Source organism: Protopterus annectens, chromosome 7.part0 (assembly GCF_019279795.1).
Source record: "Protopterus annectens isolate FY-2018-M chromosome 7.part0, PAN1.0, whole genome shotgun sequence".
NCBI lineage: Eukaryota > Metazoa > Chordata > Ceratodontiformes > Protopteridae > Protopterus > Protopterus annectens.
Genome location: NC_056739.1, coordinates 1,268,136,159 through 1,268,156,284, shown reverse-complemented (window position 1 = coordinate 1,268,156,284; position 20,126 = coordinate 1,268,136,159). Strand labels below are relative to the sequence as shown.

The following is a 20,126-nucleotide window of genomic DNA, read 5'->3' as shown; positions in this document are numbered from 1 at the left end:
ATGTTTCTTGTTTTGTGTGCAAGGTGCCAATGGTTTGAAAACGGCCCAAAGGTTATCTTTATCCAACACTGGCCAGATGCAATTTCTTTGGATGTGGTGTGGGTTTCAATGCTATTTCAATGAATGTGAGTTTCAAGGGCAGAGAAGTTTTAATGCCAAGTCTATTTTCATTGAGACAGTATTGCTTTGTTTAGCAGATGTCTGTTAGTGTTTGTACATTGTTGTGCTGCAAAATGTAAAAATAAAATCCAAATAATCATTGTAGAAGTCAAGCAGTATGCACACATTAGTGTTTATGGTAAATGGGGCAAAACTGCCAGGTGATGGGACATTGGAATAGCTGCAGGGGGACTTTGGTGCCATATTTTGGTTGTCTGTTCTTCAGTTTGTGTTTGAAAATTGGTATCCCACAATTCCATTGGAGTGGGTGGGGTTACGTAATTATGTATGCAAATTAGATGTTAATCAGCGTACAGATTTGTATCTCTTTTTCATGGGCCTTGCCCAGATTTTTGATGTTTCCAGGTTGAGAGGTATGTATCCAGGTCATTCGTGGGTGAGCTGGCATCCTAATGTAGTTTGAATTTTTTTCTTTATTTTGTTCTGCTATCTTCAGTCCTGCCCTCACACCAGGTGTACTGCCATATTACGCATCCAAGCTACAGATGATTTCCTAAATTAATTCCCCACTGCCTATTGACAGTAGCCACAAACACCATCTCCTCCCAGAGGATATGTGAGAGGAGCACAGGCTCTTGGCTCAATTCCTCATGAAAGTATAATAACTCAGTTACTATGCATTTCTGTTCACTTTCATCACTCTTTAATAGCAATGATGAAAATGAACTGGGCTGCATGGGAATTGAACTTTATTATAAATGAAAATAAGTTCTTATACGGCATCCTGCAGTTACTGAACTGATATCAGTTCACTATCTATTTTTTGGTCCCTATGTAAGCACCTCTTCAGCTGCCACTGATGTTTCATATTATCTGATGCTGAAAGTCACTTTTGACCCTCCAGGAACCAATCCAATACTTTTTCCCCATTATCTGAGAGGAGACTGAGGCATCCCAGTACAGCATCATACATGTGGCCACAGGGAATTTTTTTGTTTTTTGTTTGTTTTATGCCCTATCCATTCCTACTCCGATATCCAGCATGCAATGAAGTGAGGTCATTAAGGTTGAGAAAGTATATCACTGAATACCCAGTATTTGTAAGCTCAGGATATATACTATATCTTCCCCTCCAATTCACATATACAGCTTTATGGCAGTTAAGATTCAGTTACACAACATGGCCTATACTAATGTTACTATGTTAAAGGAAAATATATAAAAATCTTAGAAATAAGTGCTCCCATAAAATAATCCTTTAGAATGAGACTATCTGTTTTGAATTTATTATATCTGTTCTTATCAGAAACTTGTTCTTCTTGTCCACCACTTGTAACATCAACAAAACGGAACAGCAAAAGACTGAATGTGATAATGTTACGCAAGTCTGCATAAAAGCTCACTTAGCTTCATTTACAGAACGGAGAAACATGCTACCTTTATTTAGGCCCTCCCTTTCAACATGTCACACACACACAGACACACACACACACACACACACACACACACACACACACACACACACACACACACACACACACACACTCTGTGTAAATTAAAATAGCTTTCAAACCTGCTTGGATCTTTCTTTCAGCTTTACAGCTACATTCAGCAAGAAAAAAAGGGTTAAATCTGCAGTGATTTCATTGCCATGTGCCAGATTATTACAGGTTATAAAATGTCCAATTTAATTTAACTTAAGCCCTTGAGCTTTATTAATTAGGAAAGTAACTTACAGGGAAGCTGTTTATAGCTTCGGGGGTGATGATTTTGAACCTCTCCTGCAGGTCATCTATGTCCTCAGGGTTTCCAGATCTGACAGCTGCCTGCAGGCCTAAAAGTCTGTTATAATACTGCAGCATGTCCTCACTGAGATGAACAGGGCAGATATAGATGACATCTATGTTGATATCTAAAAAGAAAATGAGGACAGTTTTAATGCCATACAAGACAGACAGACAGACAGATGGAATGAATAATAAATGGACTTCTCAATCATACAATGGCAGCATACTGTGCACCTTCATTTGACAGAAGCATCTGGAAGTAAAGAACAGGCCTTAATATGCTCTTTTACCATCTGCCCCATCATAAATATAAACCACAAAACTATGTATTTGTATAAAGGGAAATTTCAGCTATCTTTGCCCCATTTTTGCCTGAAGACATCACCAGTAGTTCAGGCTTCTTCTGCATGCTAGTGACAATGAGAGGATAAATCAAGACTCTCTTTTGGTGTACAGAGACAAAGCTATACACACACACGCATGTGTGTGTGTGTGTGCGCACACGCACCTGCGCAAGTGCACACATGCACTTATATGTGTATAAGTATAGGTGAGTTTATATATACATATGCTTATACATACATATACGTGCGCACACACACGCACATTATATATATATATATATATATATATATATATATATATATATATATATACACACACACATATACATATATACATATAATATATATTTGTTTTAATATTACCTTTAATTCTAAGTTTAAGAGCTTTTATTTTTCATTCTTCTCAAACAACAGGGAAGTAACGGCAGTATGCTATTTTCACACTAGGGACAGCTATCTCCTCACATCTCTACTGTGGTTTATGAAAATTAAAATCACGAGCCATAATATCTAAAGTCCAAAATGTCTAAAAATATCAAAAACTGAATCCTCCTACCACTGTGAACCCAGGATCGAATGCTAACATGGGTCTTGCATAGATGAGTACCCAGTAGTGAGAGCTAACACAAGTCCTGTAAGGATGTGGACTGAGAAATGAGTGCTGCTAACATGGGTCCTGCAGGGAGGCAAGAATGATAGTTCAGTATTATGGTCTTCAGTGCTTTGGTCTTTCAACATTATAGTCTCGGGATTTTGATTTTCAAGATGGTGTAGTTCAAGATCGTGATAGTAAACTGTAAACTATATATATATATACATATATATATATATAGAGAGAGAGAGAGAGGCTAAGCTAACAGCTAGTGCTTCTAAAAGCAAACTGGATATAACTGAAGTGAGGTACTAAGAATATATGACAAGCCGGGGAAAGATCAGACCACAAAAGGAAAAGTTAGAAGATTTATTTATTTATTTATTTACTTATTTATTTATTTATTTTATTTATTTATTTCACATTTGTTAACTGGTTTAGTCCAACTGAGTTTGCAAGCAAACCCATTTTCAGTGGCGACCCGAGGGGAAAAGCCCCAGCAAACATAAGTAAAGATAAAGTGACAATATACAAATACTAAGTAACAATCACAATACAAAATAATTGTAAAAAAGAAAAGGTTATTAACTATTTGTATTGCATTGATAGTAAGCAACCCATTTTCAATGGAGACACAAGGGGAAAGAGCCCCAGCAAACATAAGCAAAGATAAACATACAGGACAAAAACTATTAAAAATAACACTGTGAATACGAAATTAATTATAAAGAGAAAAACAAAAGAAAAAAATGATGAACATTAAGGGCAGCACTGATATTAGTGGTCTAAAAATGTACTACATATGAGAGTAAAAACAAAAAGATAATCATTGTTCAATATAGACAGAGGCATAGTAAACTAAACCCTAAAAGGGCGTAGTATTCTCATCCTAAGGGGTGGTGTAAGCCACATACACTCTGGCTAGGCTTATAAATGCCTTAGGGCAGATAGCCTAGTACGAACCTATGAACCTATGAACCTATGAAAAGAAGGACAATGTATAAACATTGATAGGAAGTGGGGGGGGGGATAAATAGTGTGGAGAATGGGAGGAAGGAGAGAAAGGAGGGGGCTACAGTAGTAGACCTGAGGGTTTAGGAGGTTAGTTTAAGCAAAATTTACTAACAGAGAAAGAAAGTTAGGAGATGCAACAGGTTATACATTAGGACAGACTAAGACTACGTGTGGTCAAGGAAACAGCATTAGAGTTTTGAAAACACTGTACCACTGATGTGTGAGAGACTGGCCTATTGCAAGTATTGAAAAACAAGTAAGGTTACTCCTAGGGTGTCTGAGTACGTCAGGGAGTTTATGACTTACTTTGCAACCCCCAGTTAGCCCCTAAATTAAAGAAAGGGAGGATGACCCTAATATTAAGCTGGTTAGTGGAAGGAGACAATGTTTTCAAAACTCTAAAAAAGAGACAATGCTCAGAGCCAGTACTGACATTGCCAGACTTTATTAAACCATTTTTATTACACAAAGATGTTTCAGATTTGGGTCTGGGGGCCATGTTGTCACAGCTCTGGGACTGGGATAAGCACCTAATTTGTTACATGATCCATAAATTAAGGATGGCTGAAATGAAATACTCCACAACTGAGAGAGAGGGGTAAGCAATAAAATGAACCTTCTGTTCCATTATATGCTGTTTGAGAGTGATAACTGAGCATGCATGTGGTTTCACAAGTCAAAAAAAGTAACACCAACCCTTCAGTGGATCCTGTGATTTCAGATATTTTAGTTTCATGTACAATACAAAGCTGTGCTTACAGAACTGGGCTGGAAGCAGACGGTTCCAAACTTGTGTGTGTGTGTGTGGGGGGGGGGGGGTCATTGTAGAATTAGCATGGTGATTTTCACCAGTTAGAAGAATACATAGGAACATAGGAATATAGTCAGCAAGTGATCATGCATACCATAAGAAACCTAGCCATATACAGCTTTAAGAAGACAAACTTCAAAATTCTTGTCAGCTTTTTCAGCACTTAATAGTGCTCTCCTCCCAAAGGGCAGTACATGATAACTATGGTGGAAATTTGTGTCTAGACATCCAGTCTTCAAGACTAGCCTTTAAAGTAGCCAAAGTAGTACCTTATTTGACCTGTAAGAATTACTTATTCCATAGGCTAGGGACCTATCTCTCCAGTGAGTCTTGTTTATTTGTTGGTGTACCTATAAGTCCTTAGAGCAAGTGTTTGTAGAGCCACTAATTTTGCTACGAAATAGAAGGTCAAATCTTTCATGGCCTGAGAAGTGAGACACAGGTCACATTTCAAAGCAACTTGTAGGTTACTGAGTATTAAGAGAATCATGATAATCTATTGGAATAGTTGAAGGATTTAAGACATTTAACTTTCTTGGTTAGACATCTTTGGGGCCTTTCCTTTTGAGTGGTGTGCTTAGCTTTGTACATAACAAAGGGACACTGTAGTCAATGATGAATCAGATAAGGGAAGAGTACAGTGGTAAGATGACTTTTTGGGGTAATGAAGATATTTCCTTGGAAATTAACTGTGACAGATAGAAGGATTTCCTGACTGTAGTGGAAACACGATAATCAAAATGACAGAGAGCTAACCACATAAGTAACTAGGTCATTTATGGCTGTATCTGTCTGAAGAGGAGTACCATTTATAACATATGAGGTGGGAGCAACCTTCCTGCTATATGCTACTATGCTACGCTTTTTCTTCATTTAATTAGAGACTGTTTTTGATATACCATGTAAGTACATATTCTAGACCTTGCTGGAGCTGTTTTTTATCAGTGGATGAGTGGATATCAGTGCCCAGTTTGCAGACATCAGCAAACTTGATCGACCACACTTCTGGGACAAGTGGCCAAAAACTGTAACTAGTGGTGTAAGTAATGTCTGCAACTCAAATCTCTGTACATACTGGACTGGGGACAGATGGATAAAGGCATACTCCAAAATAGGGACACTTTTTAAATATTGCTCTTACAAACTTAGAAAGTTGATAGAATAGCAGGTTTTATATCAATATGAATTTTCTGAAGGATATGAAATCTGAAACTCAAATATCTGTCATTATTTTCTGATTTCAACCTTTAATGATTTGCCAGAAAAAACACAATTTTATAAGAAACAAACCAAAAATATGAGACAAAATCTGGACATTCTGCAAAAATCTGTACAGTTGAGAAGTATAAAGCCCTTCCTGCACCACAAATGATCTGTGCTTGATTATTGGTACTGGCAATGGACAGAAAGCACAGGCAGGAAGACAGCTTAGACTCACTGCAATGAAGCAGCATTAAAAGCTTGGTGAGCTCCATGTTGCCTAAGTGGTGAGCAGCTTTGCTGGGATGTTGCATGTGAGTACATGCCTCTCTTGAAGTCAGGTATTGGTGAGCTCACAAGGCTGCCTTAGGGTGGTGGAAGTTAAGGCATGCTCTTCAGCAGCATTATGATGTTTCATGAGCATATTCAATCTCCTCACCAGCCCTGGGCATGAGTCAGCTTGAGTCTGGGAGAGCCTAAGGTGAATCTAAACCAGGCAACTGATCAAGCTCGTGCTGTCCCTACTCAACCAAATAACCTCTTCCAACATTTCTCATTCCAACCAGTTCCCATAGATACCATCAAAACATACTTCAACAAATTACAGCCTACTACAACTGCCCTTGACAATTTACCTGTCAAAAATATTAGAAAAATGTATTCATTTGCAACTTCTCAACTATCTGATAGAAAATCACCTTCTGTCTTCAACCCAACACAGCTTCAGTCCTCATTACAGCACATCTACTGCTTTGCTGAATTTTGTTAACCTTGTCAACACCCAAAGAAATGCTAGAAGTCCAGTCTCCACTATCTTCCTAAACTTATCAAATGCTTTTGATACTGTTTCCCACCAGAAACTCGTAAATAAACTCTCATCCTTAGGGCTCATCAACTCTTCACTGCAGTGGTTTAATAGCTACCTCTGACTCTGAAACAGAGCACAAACAGTGAAATGAAAAAAAAAATTATTTCTCCACCTTCCTGCCAGTAGGTATTGCTGTCCCACGAGGATTTATACTAAGCTACATACTTTTCACCATATTTATCAATGACCTGAGTGACCTGTAGTATTAGATGTTTTTGTTATACTGATGTGTTTTTTTTAGAGTGTAAAATTCTATTAAATGAGTAGAGGTAGGGGAGTGGTGTAATGGTTAAGGTGTTTACCTCACAAAGAAGAGGTACAGGGTTTGATTCTCTCTAAGAAGAGCTGACTAAGCTTAAAGTGGTTCACAAGGGCAGCTAGTCTAATACTTACCTATGAGCATATGAATCTCTACACTGCTGCAAAAATGCTGCCCTAATTCAATAACCCAATAACCCTAATCTGCTCTGCCAAATCCTTCTCTAAACTCCAAGTTACACAATAATCCTTCTTATTGATTGAAATATGTTTAACTAATTCACAACTACATCTACACCCTAAAACAAATAAATAAATAAATTACTGCTCCTCACCCCAAAGTACATCTCTATGAAAACATTATTCACTATAGTCTCTGCTAGCAAGACCATGACAGAAAAAGCAAACCACACAAAATTACTGGGGGCCATCAAAGATGACCAGTTGACGTTCGACCACCATGTATCACATGTGATTAAAAAATATCATCAAAAACGAGGTTTATTATTATAGATTAGGTCATGGCTATAACTTGGCTCCCAGAAAAAAAAAATCAAATTGTAAAGACTTATCTTCTTTTTGTGGATGATTTAAAACTGTATAGTACAGCAGATGACAAACTGAAAGCACAACTGCAAGTGGGTAAAACTTTCCAGATGATATAAGAATGTCATTTGGTCTTCATAAATGTGCAAAAGCAACCTTTAAAGCGGGAAAGCTGTAGCACCAGGAAAACATGTGATATAAAAGAACTTGAGCAAGAGAAAATATATAAATATTTGGAAATTGATGAAGGATAAACAATAAAACTTAAACAAATGCAAATAAAACTTTATTTTTAGACTAAAATTAATAATGAAACAGTTCTGACATCTAGGAACAAAGTCCAAGCTATAAATCAATTTTCTCTTCCTGTTCCAAAATTACAGTTTTGGGGTGACTGACTGGCCCTAAAAGGTATTGGATCAGTTGTACAGGAAAACAAGAAAACTGCTTCATGTTTATCAAATTATGTGTAAAATAAAAAAATCAGTGTATGCCAAGGTTATATATTCCCTGTTCTGAAGGAGGTATAGGCCTCCTTGAAATTGATTACTTGTACAGAACTGCAATCGTAGGACTGCATATATATCTGCTGACTTCACAAGATCCAAACATAGAGAAAGTTTTAAAACATGAGAAGAATTAGTCTAAAATGACTTCCCTGTTTAGTTTAGCAGAAGCATGGTGGTGTCAAGCAAGAATGGAAATCAAACCCGAAGTAGAAAAACATCAGGTAGCAACTGAATGTGCCAGAAAAACAACAACAAAAAAGAATGACTATAAGGTGAAGGATCAGATAAAAAGGCAAGAAATGTAGGAAATGCTTAAATACAATTTCAAGTACATTAAAACTCCTTTAACAAACCTTATGTCAATCAGGATCTAAAGGAGGAATAGTTAAGGAGAGGTGAGTTTAAACCAAAAGACGAAAGGTTAATACTGATGGCCCAGGATAGTGGACTATGTACACGTTGGTTTACAAAGTCCATTGAACATGTCAGGGGAAACAGACAAATGCAGGTTTTGTAAAACAGAAATGGAAACAGTCGCACATCTTATTGTTGGGTGTGATATACTAATGGCATAAGGCCTGTATACTGAAAGGCATAATAAGGTGGCAAGCCTGTTGCACTGGGGATTGTGCAAACATTATAATAATAAAGTAGCTGAGAAGCCACAAAGCGTTATAGAAAATGATGTTTATATCACATGGGATCACCCATTACTAATAGTTAAAAAATCGATGCAAGAAAAACAGATATAGTAGTCCATGAAAAGAAGACAAAAGTAGCATTGATCTTTGAAATTACTACACCCAGTGATCACAGCGTCTTACTTACAGAGAGACAAAGTCATAAAATAGCAGGATTTGCAGGCAGAAACAAGGGCAGTGTAGAAAAAGGATACCCAGACAGTTCTAATAGTAGTAGGAGCAATGGGCGTCATAAAAAGGAATTTACAGTTGTATTTAGAAATGTTACAAAAAGGAATTTACAGTTGTATTTAGAAATGTTAGCAATAAATGTAACTCTGTATAAATTGCATAAGGAGGCAGTTCTGGACACACTGCAAGTGCTGGGAAGAGAACGTTTGGCTAACATCAAAGACTGAAGGAATACTAATTGTATGAGCTTTAATCATACTTTGACATAGGAATGAGGTCCATTCCTGTCATGGTATTAAAACCCCAAAAGTCTTGAAGAAATTAAAAAAGGTAAAATTCAGGGTCCGAGCAGAGAGATGATAAAATTAGCAAACAAAGGAGAGTAGTATTGCTGGAACTGAATTCATCTTCAAATCTTGGCGAGCACCTTTTTGAAATGGATCCTGTTTTTACAAACTCTCACAAGATAACAATGATATATAGATTGTATTTTATACAGTATACATCATAGTCAGAAGCAGGTTAAAAAAAAATAAAAAAGACAGCTGAATAAAAAAGTGCCCAATCCTGGTAGGCGCACTGATGCTAGGCCTGAAAAAACTTACAGAAACAATCCTACAATGGGATTAGGCCAGGCAAAGGGGAATGATGCCCACCATATTGTAGAAAGAAGTACTATTCCCCAAAAAACACAAAAACTGGCAGGCCAAAAATGAAAGATAAAGATGACAGAGTGGACTGGAATTATGTATTGTTGCTATTATGCAAGAAGCCCAGAATTTTCAGATAGAAAATATGCAAAAAGATTAAGAGAGAAATTAGAGGGAAGAAACAAATATTTGCACAATAAACACTGTTAAAAGCTTCAAATGCAAACGTCTGTTAATTAATACAACAGATTCATGAAAAATATTATACAGACCAAGAAACCTTGGGCAGTTTGGAAAAAAAGCGATTAAGGAGGTGCAAAAATATAAAGAACAAAATGTAGAGATTTTTGAAAGGTATAAAAAAGAAAAAAGGACATGGGAAAGAAGGAGAGATCTAATCTTCTGCAACATTTATGCAAAGCAGCATACCCCTCAAGTGTAACTCATTACGAGGAACATTCCTCATTTGGGTTCTTAAAACATTCATGTTCTTCGAAGCTGTACATTGAAAGGATCTGTCACACATTCAGTGTTAGCATTTCTTTTTAACTGATATCCATGGGAAATAGAACTGAATCATACTAGTGCATTAAAATAACTATTATATCATTAAAAATATCACAGTGAAACCATCTTATGAGCTTCCTAGATGAAGTTGTTAGTAAGCTGCTAGTGAGTGTTTCACATTTTGCCCATTCCACATTATGAAAGGTAGTATTCCTAATTTTGAAGATGGAAGGAAGTAAGGAGAAACAGGAGGAGTGGGACACCTGAAGACGAAATAGGAACATGGGAAAGAAAAGAAGATTTAATAAGGTGCAACATTTATGCAAAGGGTAAAGCAAAACTAATCAATACAAAAAAGCAGCACCAAAGATATTTAAAGAAAAATACTGGCAAAGGCATCTGGATATGGAAAATTTTACAATACAAAAAAATAACACAACAAAGGGGAAAGTAGAAAAGAGGATTAGTAATGGAGAAGTTAAAGAAATGGAAACTGAAGTTATGAATTGCTACAAAGTGAAGGATTTAGTGTAGGAAATCCAACTCCAGTAATGTCACAGCTTGACAGAACAATAAGACCCCAAATTAAAGAAAAACAAGTGGAATGGGAACCATCTGATCAGTTGCCATATGAAGATACTCTGGAGTCTTCAGAAGAAAACCAGTACAAAAGTTCATTTGGAGTTGCACAGCAAGGGAAAGGGCAAAAATGGTGGTAACTCTGATACAGTCAATGTTGTGGAGTGATAGGCCAATAAGTTCACATATGAAAGACCAACAGATGATGCAGGATGCAGCTGAAGAGAAACTGTTACAGGAAGACGTTTTTGAACTTTCTATTGAATGCCAACGGGAAACGGAGAATAAAGAATGAACCCTTAGTTTAGAAGAAAAAGATCTAATGGAATAGCTGTTTGATTTAATAGAGATGGATGAACATATTAAGATTGATGAAAGAAATATATTACAGAAAGTCAGTAAGTCACAAAATGTCAGAAGTCTGATAAAACAAATGAACACTGTAATAAAGACTATTAACAGAAATTCATATGATATAAGAGACGTAAATAGAATATACTACTGTGCAGCAAAATTAGTAACATATCAAGTCTTACCACAAAAATACATGGCAATAAGGGAAACAAAGGGAAGAAATCAAATGCCAGCAGTGAAGTACTAAATAGAGTAAACTATAAAGCAATTAAGACAAGAAGCATAATCGTTAGAAGAGTATAGAAGAGGGAACAGATCAACAAAAATACTTAAAGACAGAAGCAATGAAAGAGTTATTAGAATAGAGCAGGATCTATCATGCACTTTTACAAATAATAAACTAAAGATATCAGAACAGGCAGCAAATCTTAGAAGACATGCAGGTAAATATACAGGAAATGTACACAATAAGCAATTCACTGATGTCCCAAAAAGTGTTTTATAGAGAATTGGGAAACAAAGCAAAAGGAATAGAAACATGACAAAAAAAAATATATATATATATATATATATATATATATATATATATATATATATATATATACATACACACACATTTTGGAGAAATATTTATGAATACCCTGTGAAATATAACAAAGATGCTGAATGGATAGAAGAAGTAAAAGAAACAGTAAAACATTCAAATGTACAGGATATAAATTGGGATGAAGTAATGGCCAGAGAAATTGAAACAAAATTAAGAAAAGCTCACAAATGGAAAACCCCAAGACTAGACGCAGTACCTAACTTCCACTTAGAAGTATTGACATCTTTACATGAAGATTTAAGCCCAAGTAAGAACTACTTATATGTGCATACTAATCAGATAAGAATGAACCTGGAAAGACTCCTAAAAACTACAGACCAGTTACTTGCCTTCTGACAGTGTATAAGCTACATACTGGAACCAATGCTGACAGAATTTATAGTCATTTAGAGGAAAACTCAGTCATGGCAATAGAACAAAAAGGTAAAAAAAAGGCATATGGAACAAAAGATCACTTGTTAAATAAAGCCATAATTCAGAATTGTATAAATATGAAGAATTAAATTATGGCATGTATAGATCACAAAAAAGCATTTGAGAGCATCCCACATTCACGGATAATGGAGTGCTTACAAATGTATGAGAAACACTCTACATTTGTCAATTACATTACAGTGGCCACGAAACACTGGCAAACTACTTTGCAGCTAAGCCATACTAAAGGAGAAATTATTATCTCAAGGATAAAAATTCTAAGGGGGATATTCTAGGGTCACTCTGTCACTGCTGTTTTTTTTTTTGTCTTGCCCTTACCCCATTAAGCTGTCTACTTAACAGATTAGGTAACAGGTACAATTTGGCTACCAGACAACAACAAAGTCTAAAGACTTCTCATCTTCTTTTTATGAACATTTTAAAACTGTACAGTTCATCAGAGGAGGAGCTGAAAACACAACTGGAAGTGGTTAAAATTTTCTCAGATGATATAAGAATGTCATTTGATCTTGATAAATATGCAAAAGAAACATTTAAAGCAGAAAAGCTGCAGAAAGAAAATATCAGTCTGGGACAGGAATGGGATATAAAGGAATTTGAGCAGGAGGGTTGTATAAATATTTGGGAATTGATGAAGGATCAAGAATAAAACATGAATAAATGCAAACAAAACCCAGTAAAGTATATTTCAGAAGATTAAAATTAATACATATAGGAACAAAATCCATGCTATAAACCAATTTGCTCTTCCTATTCTGACAGTTTTGGGGATATACTTGACTGGACCCAAAAGGTATAGGATCAGATGGACAGGAAAACATGAAAAATGATTCCTCCTTATCAAATGATTTGTAAAAAAAAAAAAAAAAAAAAAAAAAAAAAATGAGTGTATACCAAGATTATATATCCCTCATTCTGAAGGAGGTATGAGCTTCCTCGAAACTGATTACATGTACAGATCTGCAATCATAGAACTCTATACATATATGCTGACCTCATAAGATCTAAACATACTGAAAGTTTTGAAACATGAGGAGAACAAGTCTAAGATGACTTCCCTGCTTAGTTTAGCAGAAGCATATTGCTGTCAAGTGGGAAAGGAAACCTAACAGAAGTAGACAAAAATCAGGCAGCAACTAAAGTTGCCAAAAAAACAAAATAAAGAGTATAAGGAGAAGCATCAAATGAGAAAGTAAGAAATGTGGAAAAGGTATAAATATAGTTGCAAGTATAGAAAACTTTTGGAACAACCTCAAGACGATCAGGATCTGACACAGGAAAGGTTAAGGAGAGGTGACTTTAAGCCAGAAGAGGAAAGGCTGATGTTAGCAGCCCAAGATAGTGGACTACGTACATGTAGATTTACAAAGTCCACCAAACGTGGGAGAAAGAAAAAGTTGAAACATAGGATACAAAGCATCATAAGAGAATGATGAAGTTTATACCACGTGGGATCACCCATTACCAACAGTTTAAAAATCAGATGCGAGAAAACCAGATATAGTAAGTCTATAAAAAGAAGAAAACTGTCCAGCCTTTAACAGCTTAATACAACAGTACTCCTTCAATAGAATTTTACTCTCTACAGAAAAAATCACTAATCACTATAACCAAATCATCTAATGCTGCAGGTGACTCTCTATATTCAAATAGTGTACACAAACTATGGAACCACATCCCACTACCACTGAAATCCATTCAAAATGCAAACTCATATAAAAAAACACAATTAAAACTTCACCTATCAAATCAATCACCTACTCCTGGACATCTCCTGGACAAATACCACTGTTATCTTCAGCTTTTCATATCAACCCATTTCTCTTCATTCAGAATCCTATAACCCAGAAAACGTCTTCACAAATACATGAATAGTTTTACTAGCATCTCCCAGCTATATACATCGTTTAGTAACACTTCTCACCCTATCTTTATATTTCTAATATAAACCTTATGACAATCATATATATATATATATATATATATATATATATATATATATATATATATATATATATAAATATAAACTCTCTCTGAACTTGCTTTATACCCCCTCCACTTATATACACTATTAACATCTTCTGCCCTACTTAGTTTCTTCCCTCATCTCCACTTCTTTGAATTTCTAAGCTTTAATCACAAGATCTGTCTGGCAACCCACTAATACACCTCTTCAAGTGCTCAATGTTGAACATCTACTAATACATAATTATCTTTTATACTGAAATAATTGCCTGTATTTTCATGTGAATGTAATCTAATTAGAAATGAATGAATAATCCTTTATGTATATTACTTAATTTACTACTGAATGTCTGTTTAAAAATGTTTGTAATATGTTGAAGCTTTTCTCTCCAGGCCTCCACTGAAAAGTGTTTGTTTTTTAAGCTAAACCCAGTCAGACAAAATCAGTAAACAAAAGAAAAATAAAATAAAGAAAGTCTGACAGACACTGTGAACGAGAAGAGGAGCTGGTGGCAGCTGATAGTTATCTTTGGGGAGAAAAAATGTGTACATAGTGGTGTAAATTATGTTTGTAAACCAAAAATGCATAACGAATTTGTGTTTTCTTTAAATGTAGACAGTGTTTTGTTCAGTTGCATGTGTTATTGTAAGAGTAGACATGAACCTGACTGCATTAGTAAGCACAGGTTAAGAGCCAATATGAAAAAGTGGACTGGTAGGCTGGGGACAAGCCCAGGCAGACAGTGCTTCTCCAAAGGGTCTACATCAGCAGTTCTACAAGCAAGAAGCAAGTGTGAAACAACCTTGAAGAAGAAGTTGGAAAATATTCCTGCCAGAGGAAATCCAGAAATGGCTACTATCAGAGATTGTTTGTCCAGCAAGATAAGTCTGAACTGAAGGCTCCATGTATTTTAGTTAAAGTCACAATGCTGTTTTGTTTGGAAGAATCTGTCTAATCTGCACTTGTGTATAAAAGAGAAAACCTGCACAATTTTTACAAAGCTTGATTCTCTCAGCTGCATTAGATTTCTGCCAGTGATGGAAGAATTGACAACATTAGTGGATAAGTAATAATATCAAATGATGAACTACTCACAAAAAAATATGCAGTGAATGACCAATGCCCTCAAGTGATGATGATTACTGAAATGATCACATTACCAGTGTAGGTTAGACAGAAGAAATGTACCATTCCATAAATATGCGAGGGATTTGAATTTGCCAACACTAGCAGATATTACTGCTAAAGAAAAATAACTGGTTCTGCCATGTTATGTTTGATAAATAAGCCCAAAAGTTATTAGTTGCTGCCAAATGACTCTCTCAATTTAATATAAATAGTTTATGTAAGTAAGCAAGATAGTTATTTTTATTAATTCTTATGTCCACATTCCATTGCCATCTTGCAGAAAACCAAGTTTCCCATTTTTAACTTTTATGGCAAAAATCCTCCAGTAATACTAAGCAGGTGGCTCTCTGACAGTATTCCTCTTGCCTAGACAGAATTTGCAGGAATCCATTTCTAAGCATGGGGTGAATCTCTAAAACAGAAACATAATCAGTGATGTAACTGTGCAAATATGTTGATGCCCCAACACAGCAAATGCCAATCATGTCACAGTCCTGCAAGACAAAGCTCCTTTGGCCTAGCCAATTCAATATGAGATGTGTGTTACAATTTATTTGATGTTCGTATTGTAGCCAGTATACCTATGAAGGCTTTTATCAGTGCCTACAACACTGTAGTTCATTTTACTTCTTTTGCAGAATAATTATTTAATTTTGGACACAGCAGTGTATTCAATTTCATTATTAGGTGATCTTTCTTTTGGTTAGACATTTGGTCAATCACTGTCTCCATGCCCATATCTAAAGTACTTCTTTGGACAGCAAATAATTTATCATAGCCTGGCCTGCCTAAGAGATAAAGATAGCATCATAGGAAGTTACTAGGCTATTGGCCCTGAGGCCCTTATAAGCCTAGCCAAGAGTTTAGGCCATGTTTAGACAAGTTAGCACCCAATGCCCCTGTCCAGTAGGGACAAGGGTGGAATCTCAGGGATTTATTTTCTGTTTCTCATCAAGTTGTCCAGGTTGTGCTTAAAAAGGGATAAGAGGTAGTCTGCTTGACATGGAGAGAGAGTCTATTCCACAGATGGAGGAGTCTCTGGGACACAAATCTATCCCACCCACAAGTCCTATTGATGTCACAGACCAGGTTGAGGCTGTGAGTGCGGGTTACTCGAGTGGAGCTTGACTTGCAGATATGCAGCAGGCCCATCAAGGCATGGTCCCATATTGCCTTGTATGCCAGACAGAGATCACCTCTGAGGAGTCTGTATGAAAGGGTCTATATCACATAGTTAAAGTTTAATAACGTAGAACAAAGAATGTTCGAACCATCCTGTTCGAAATTAAAAAACTCCGACTATGGATAAAAAACAAAAAAGAAAAGAAAACAAAATAAACTGCTGTAAGCAGGGGGGCAAGCCCCCCTGCACCCACCACACCCCCCACTACTTAAATATACCAACTCCGAGATCGCACCACATTGAACAAAACAGAAACCTTCCCTTACCAAGATTTCCAATGAAACGCTTGAACTTCTGCAATTCAAACTTACGGTCTCGACCATATGAGGTTCGAACTTGCAGAAGTTCGACTATCTGATAGGAACCCATATGAAACTATGTATGGTACATTTTTGAGGCCCTGAATTCCCCTGGTGAGGAACCTCTGTGTTCTCTCCAGCTGCTGCATGTGCGTTGAGAGGTACATGCTGAACGGGGTGTTGTACTCAATAATGGGCCTTATAAGGGAAGAATATAGGGATGTTATGACCTCCTTGTCCCTGAATGAGATACCGTTACTTATGATGTGGGCCATGTAAAACGTTTTCCGTACAACGGAAGCAACATAGTGCTCAAAAGTCATGTTGCTATCACCCTGGGTGCCCAACTCCCTCACAACGGATTACATGCTTAGGATGTTGTTATTAATGTGATAATTTGTGGGGTATCACTCTCCCGAAAGGGGATGATGATGCATTTTTTGGCATTCAGCTTGAGGCCATATTTCTGGTACCAGTCATTTGTTTGGGTGAGACCCTCTTGGTGGATGTCCACATCACTAGAGGAATTGATGACAGCACCCAGCTTGCCGTCATCTGCAAACTCGGTCAGCCATAGCCCACTGGTTTTGGCCTACACCTCAGAAAAGTATATCCCAAATAACAGAGGGCCAAAGATCGAACCTTGGGGTACGCTGATCGTTATGGGTCAATTGCTTGAGGTGGTTTACCCTATTTTGACTAGGTGGGTTCTATCAGTGAGCCAGTTAGCTACCCATCAGGTAACATACGGATTGATGCCTAGTTGAGAGTTTATCTATTTATGCCCAAGTGAGGAATAGTGTTGAAGGCTTTGGCCAGGTCAAGGTAGGCGGTATGCACCATCTTCCCCTTGTCCATGGCTTTGGTGACTGTCTCAAAGAAGTCAACCAAATTTAACAGAAATGACCTCCCCTTGACGAATCCAAACTGTGTGGGATCGAGTGTTTGGAGGTTGCCAATGTCCTTGTTAATGAGGTCCATGATAATCCATTCCATGGCCTTGCAGATCAAGCTACTTAGGCTGATGGGTCTATAATTTCCCGGATCAGTCAATGCTCCACCTTTGTGCAAAGGGATAACAGTGGCTGTCCTCCAGTCAGCTGAGACAAAGCCGGTATTCAGGCTTTAGTTGAATAGGGTGCCTAATGGTGCTGCAAGTTCATGCTTGAGTTCATGTAGGAAGCAGTCTGGGATGTTATCAGGTCCCATGGAGGTTGAATTTTTTGCCAGCAAGTTTGCTGTATCTACAGAATTTGTATATGTGGTGTCCTTGACCACCAGTTCTGAACAGATCTGGGTGCTTCCTTAGAGATTGCGGACCTATGTGAAGAAGGCCTTATGACTGTCTCTAGTAGATGTGGCCAATTTGGACTCAAAGTTTGCTTTGGAGGATTACACTAGTGCTCTTATTTGCTTGTTCATGCTAAGGAGAGATTACTTCCAATTGGGCACCTGCACCTTATTGGTCCTGGACAGCAATTTTTTCCTTTTGTTATAGAGTTTATTTATTGCAGATGTCCATCAGACAGGTTTACACTTCCTTGCGGAGGATGATTTAGTCCTGTCGGGTATTCCTGATTCCATGAATCTATATAAATGTTTGTATAGTTTTGGATACTGGTGCCAGTTTCTAGAGAGGAGGAGAGGGGCTGTGAAGCTATTTATACCATCCCTCAGGAGGCTGTAATCAACTTTAGAGAAGTTTTTTGTTTGATCCTAGCTGGAGGGGGGGGGGGTGGTCAGGAGAGATGGTGACTTCGAAAGTGACCGCTTTATGGTCAGATGTTACCAGGGAGGATGATACTGCAGGGATGTTGCAGTAGTTTCTCATGTTGGTTAATACCAAGTCCAAGGCATTATCACCTCTTGTGGGGGTATCATCGAGCTGTTCCAAAGCATTTGCACTGACAAAATCAATGGGCATTTGTGTTCTGGCATGAGTAGTTCTTCCAGTCCATGTTTGGGTAGTTAAAGTCACCCAGGATCAGGGTAAACGGTTGAATCTTGCTAGATTCGAAGAGGTCCCGATAGGTGGATTGGGAATCTTGAGTAGATTTGGGGGCCATTAGCTAGCTATGATTTGTATAGAGATCTTGTCAATGGCTAACTGCACCTGGAGTGTCTCCTGTGCATCATACTGTTTGACCAGTCTGGAGGTGTGTATGTCTTTAATATGTACTGAAACCTCCACCTTCTTTGGCTTTACTGTCCACAGTTTGGGGTCTGAATGTATGATAGGATGAGTAACCAGGTAAGGCTGGGGTATATGGTAAACACCAACCTTACCTGGGCTATTTCACATACCCCAGCCTATAACATGATACATAATCTTTGGTAATGAAAAAGATTATTCAGAGACTAGGTTGCCATTTACCTTTTTATGCATTCTGTTCATATAAGAGACATCTAGAGCATTACCCTTTTATCAATGATGCCCTGCAAGTGGTAGGTCTCAGGCTGATAGCAATACTAAATATTCAAGAAACATTTTTTTTGGATTTGGTGCTTTCGAATACACAAAGAGAGAGAGAGAGGATATTATGCTAGGAAGTGGATATACAGTTTGGAATAACTGATGACTACAGTTATATTAAGCAAAAGGTAGGGATTCTAAATTTCAAAAAAAAAAAAAAATTACTTTGACAAAATGAAAATGTCTTGGAAAGCATACCTAAATGTCATATGATGAACAATGGGGATATTTAAAACATGCAGTTTCAGAAGCAATAAATACTCGTGTGAAACAAATAAATATATCAAAAAGAAAAGTTACATGGATTCCATATTGTTAGATATATCAGAAAAAGATCCATCTTCACTAACCATTGGAATGTTACTACATATACTCAGTAAGTAAAAAAAATCCCTATGTAACTATTGTTTTGCCTGTTAATTATGTCTGTAGTGCTCTAATCACAGTAAATATGTTCTTCAGTGTATGGTTGTTCACATACAGCTTAGGACTTGTGTAGATGGACCAAATTTATTTATTATTTTATTTATTTTACATTTGTTGACTGGGCTTGTCCATCTGAGCTGATAGCCCTTTTTCAGTGGAGACTCGAGGAGAAAAGCTCCAAAAAAATATATATATTTTTTAATACAGGTATTGACAGTAATAAAGTATAACAACATTTGTGATATATACAGGAAAAAAATCCATTATATGTACTGAAAAGTACATTTTTAGTGATAAGAAACTTGTAATTTAATACATAATATGAACAAACATCAATGAGTTCCATTGTTGATAAAAACAAGGCAATAAAGACAGTATTACAGTGTGTAGGTTGTATAGGCCTAAGTATTAGTTAAGAAGATCTACAGTTTTAGACACGTTAAAGCTCTGGGAGATTCAGTAAGAGGCAGTCTAGTAGGCTGTAACTGGGACAGGTAACAGATTATAAGCATACTAACTGCTAGTAGCACTAAAAACCCTCCATAAAGGAAACAAAACAGCTTAAGTACTTAAAAGGAAGCAAAACAGCTCATCTACT

General features: G+C 36.9%; 1 protein-coding gene across 3 annotated transcripts in view; it reads right to left on the bottom strand.

Moving 5' to 3' along the window:
* The window catches only part of IQCH (IQ motif containing H), a 4,045,691-nt gene that overhangs the window by 2,382,575 nt on the left and 1,642,990 nt on the right, over positions 1–20,126 (bottom strand). For all 3 annotated transcript variants that reach the window (XM_044077880.1, XM_044077881.1, XM_044077882.1), the window contains one exon: positions 1,857–2,032. In XM_044077880.1, coding sequence (XP_043933815.1) covers positions 1,857–2,032 — 176 coding nt within the window. The remainder of the gene's footprint in view (positions 1–1,856; positions 2,033–20,126) is intronic.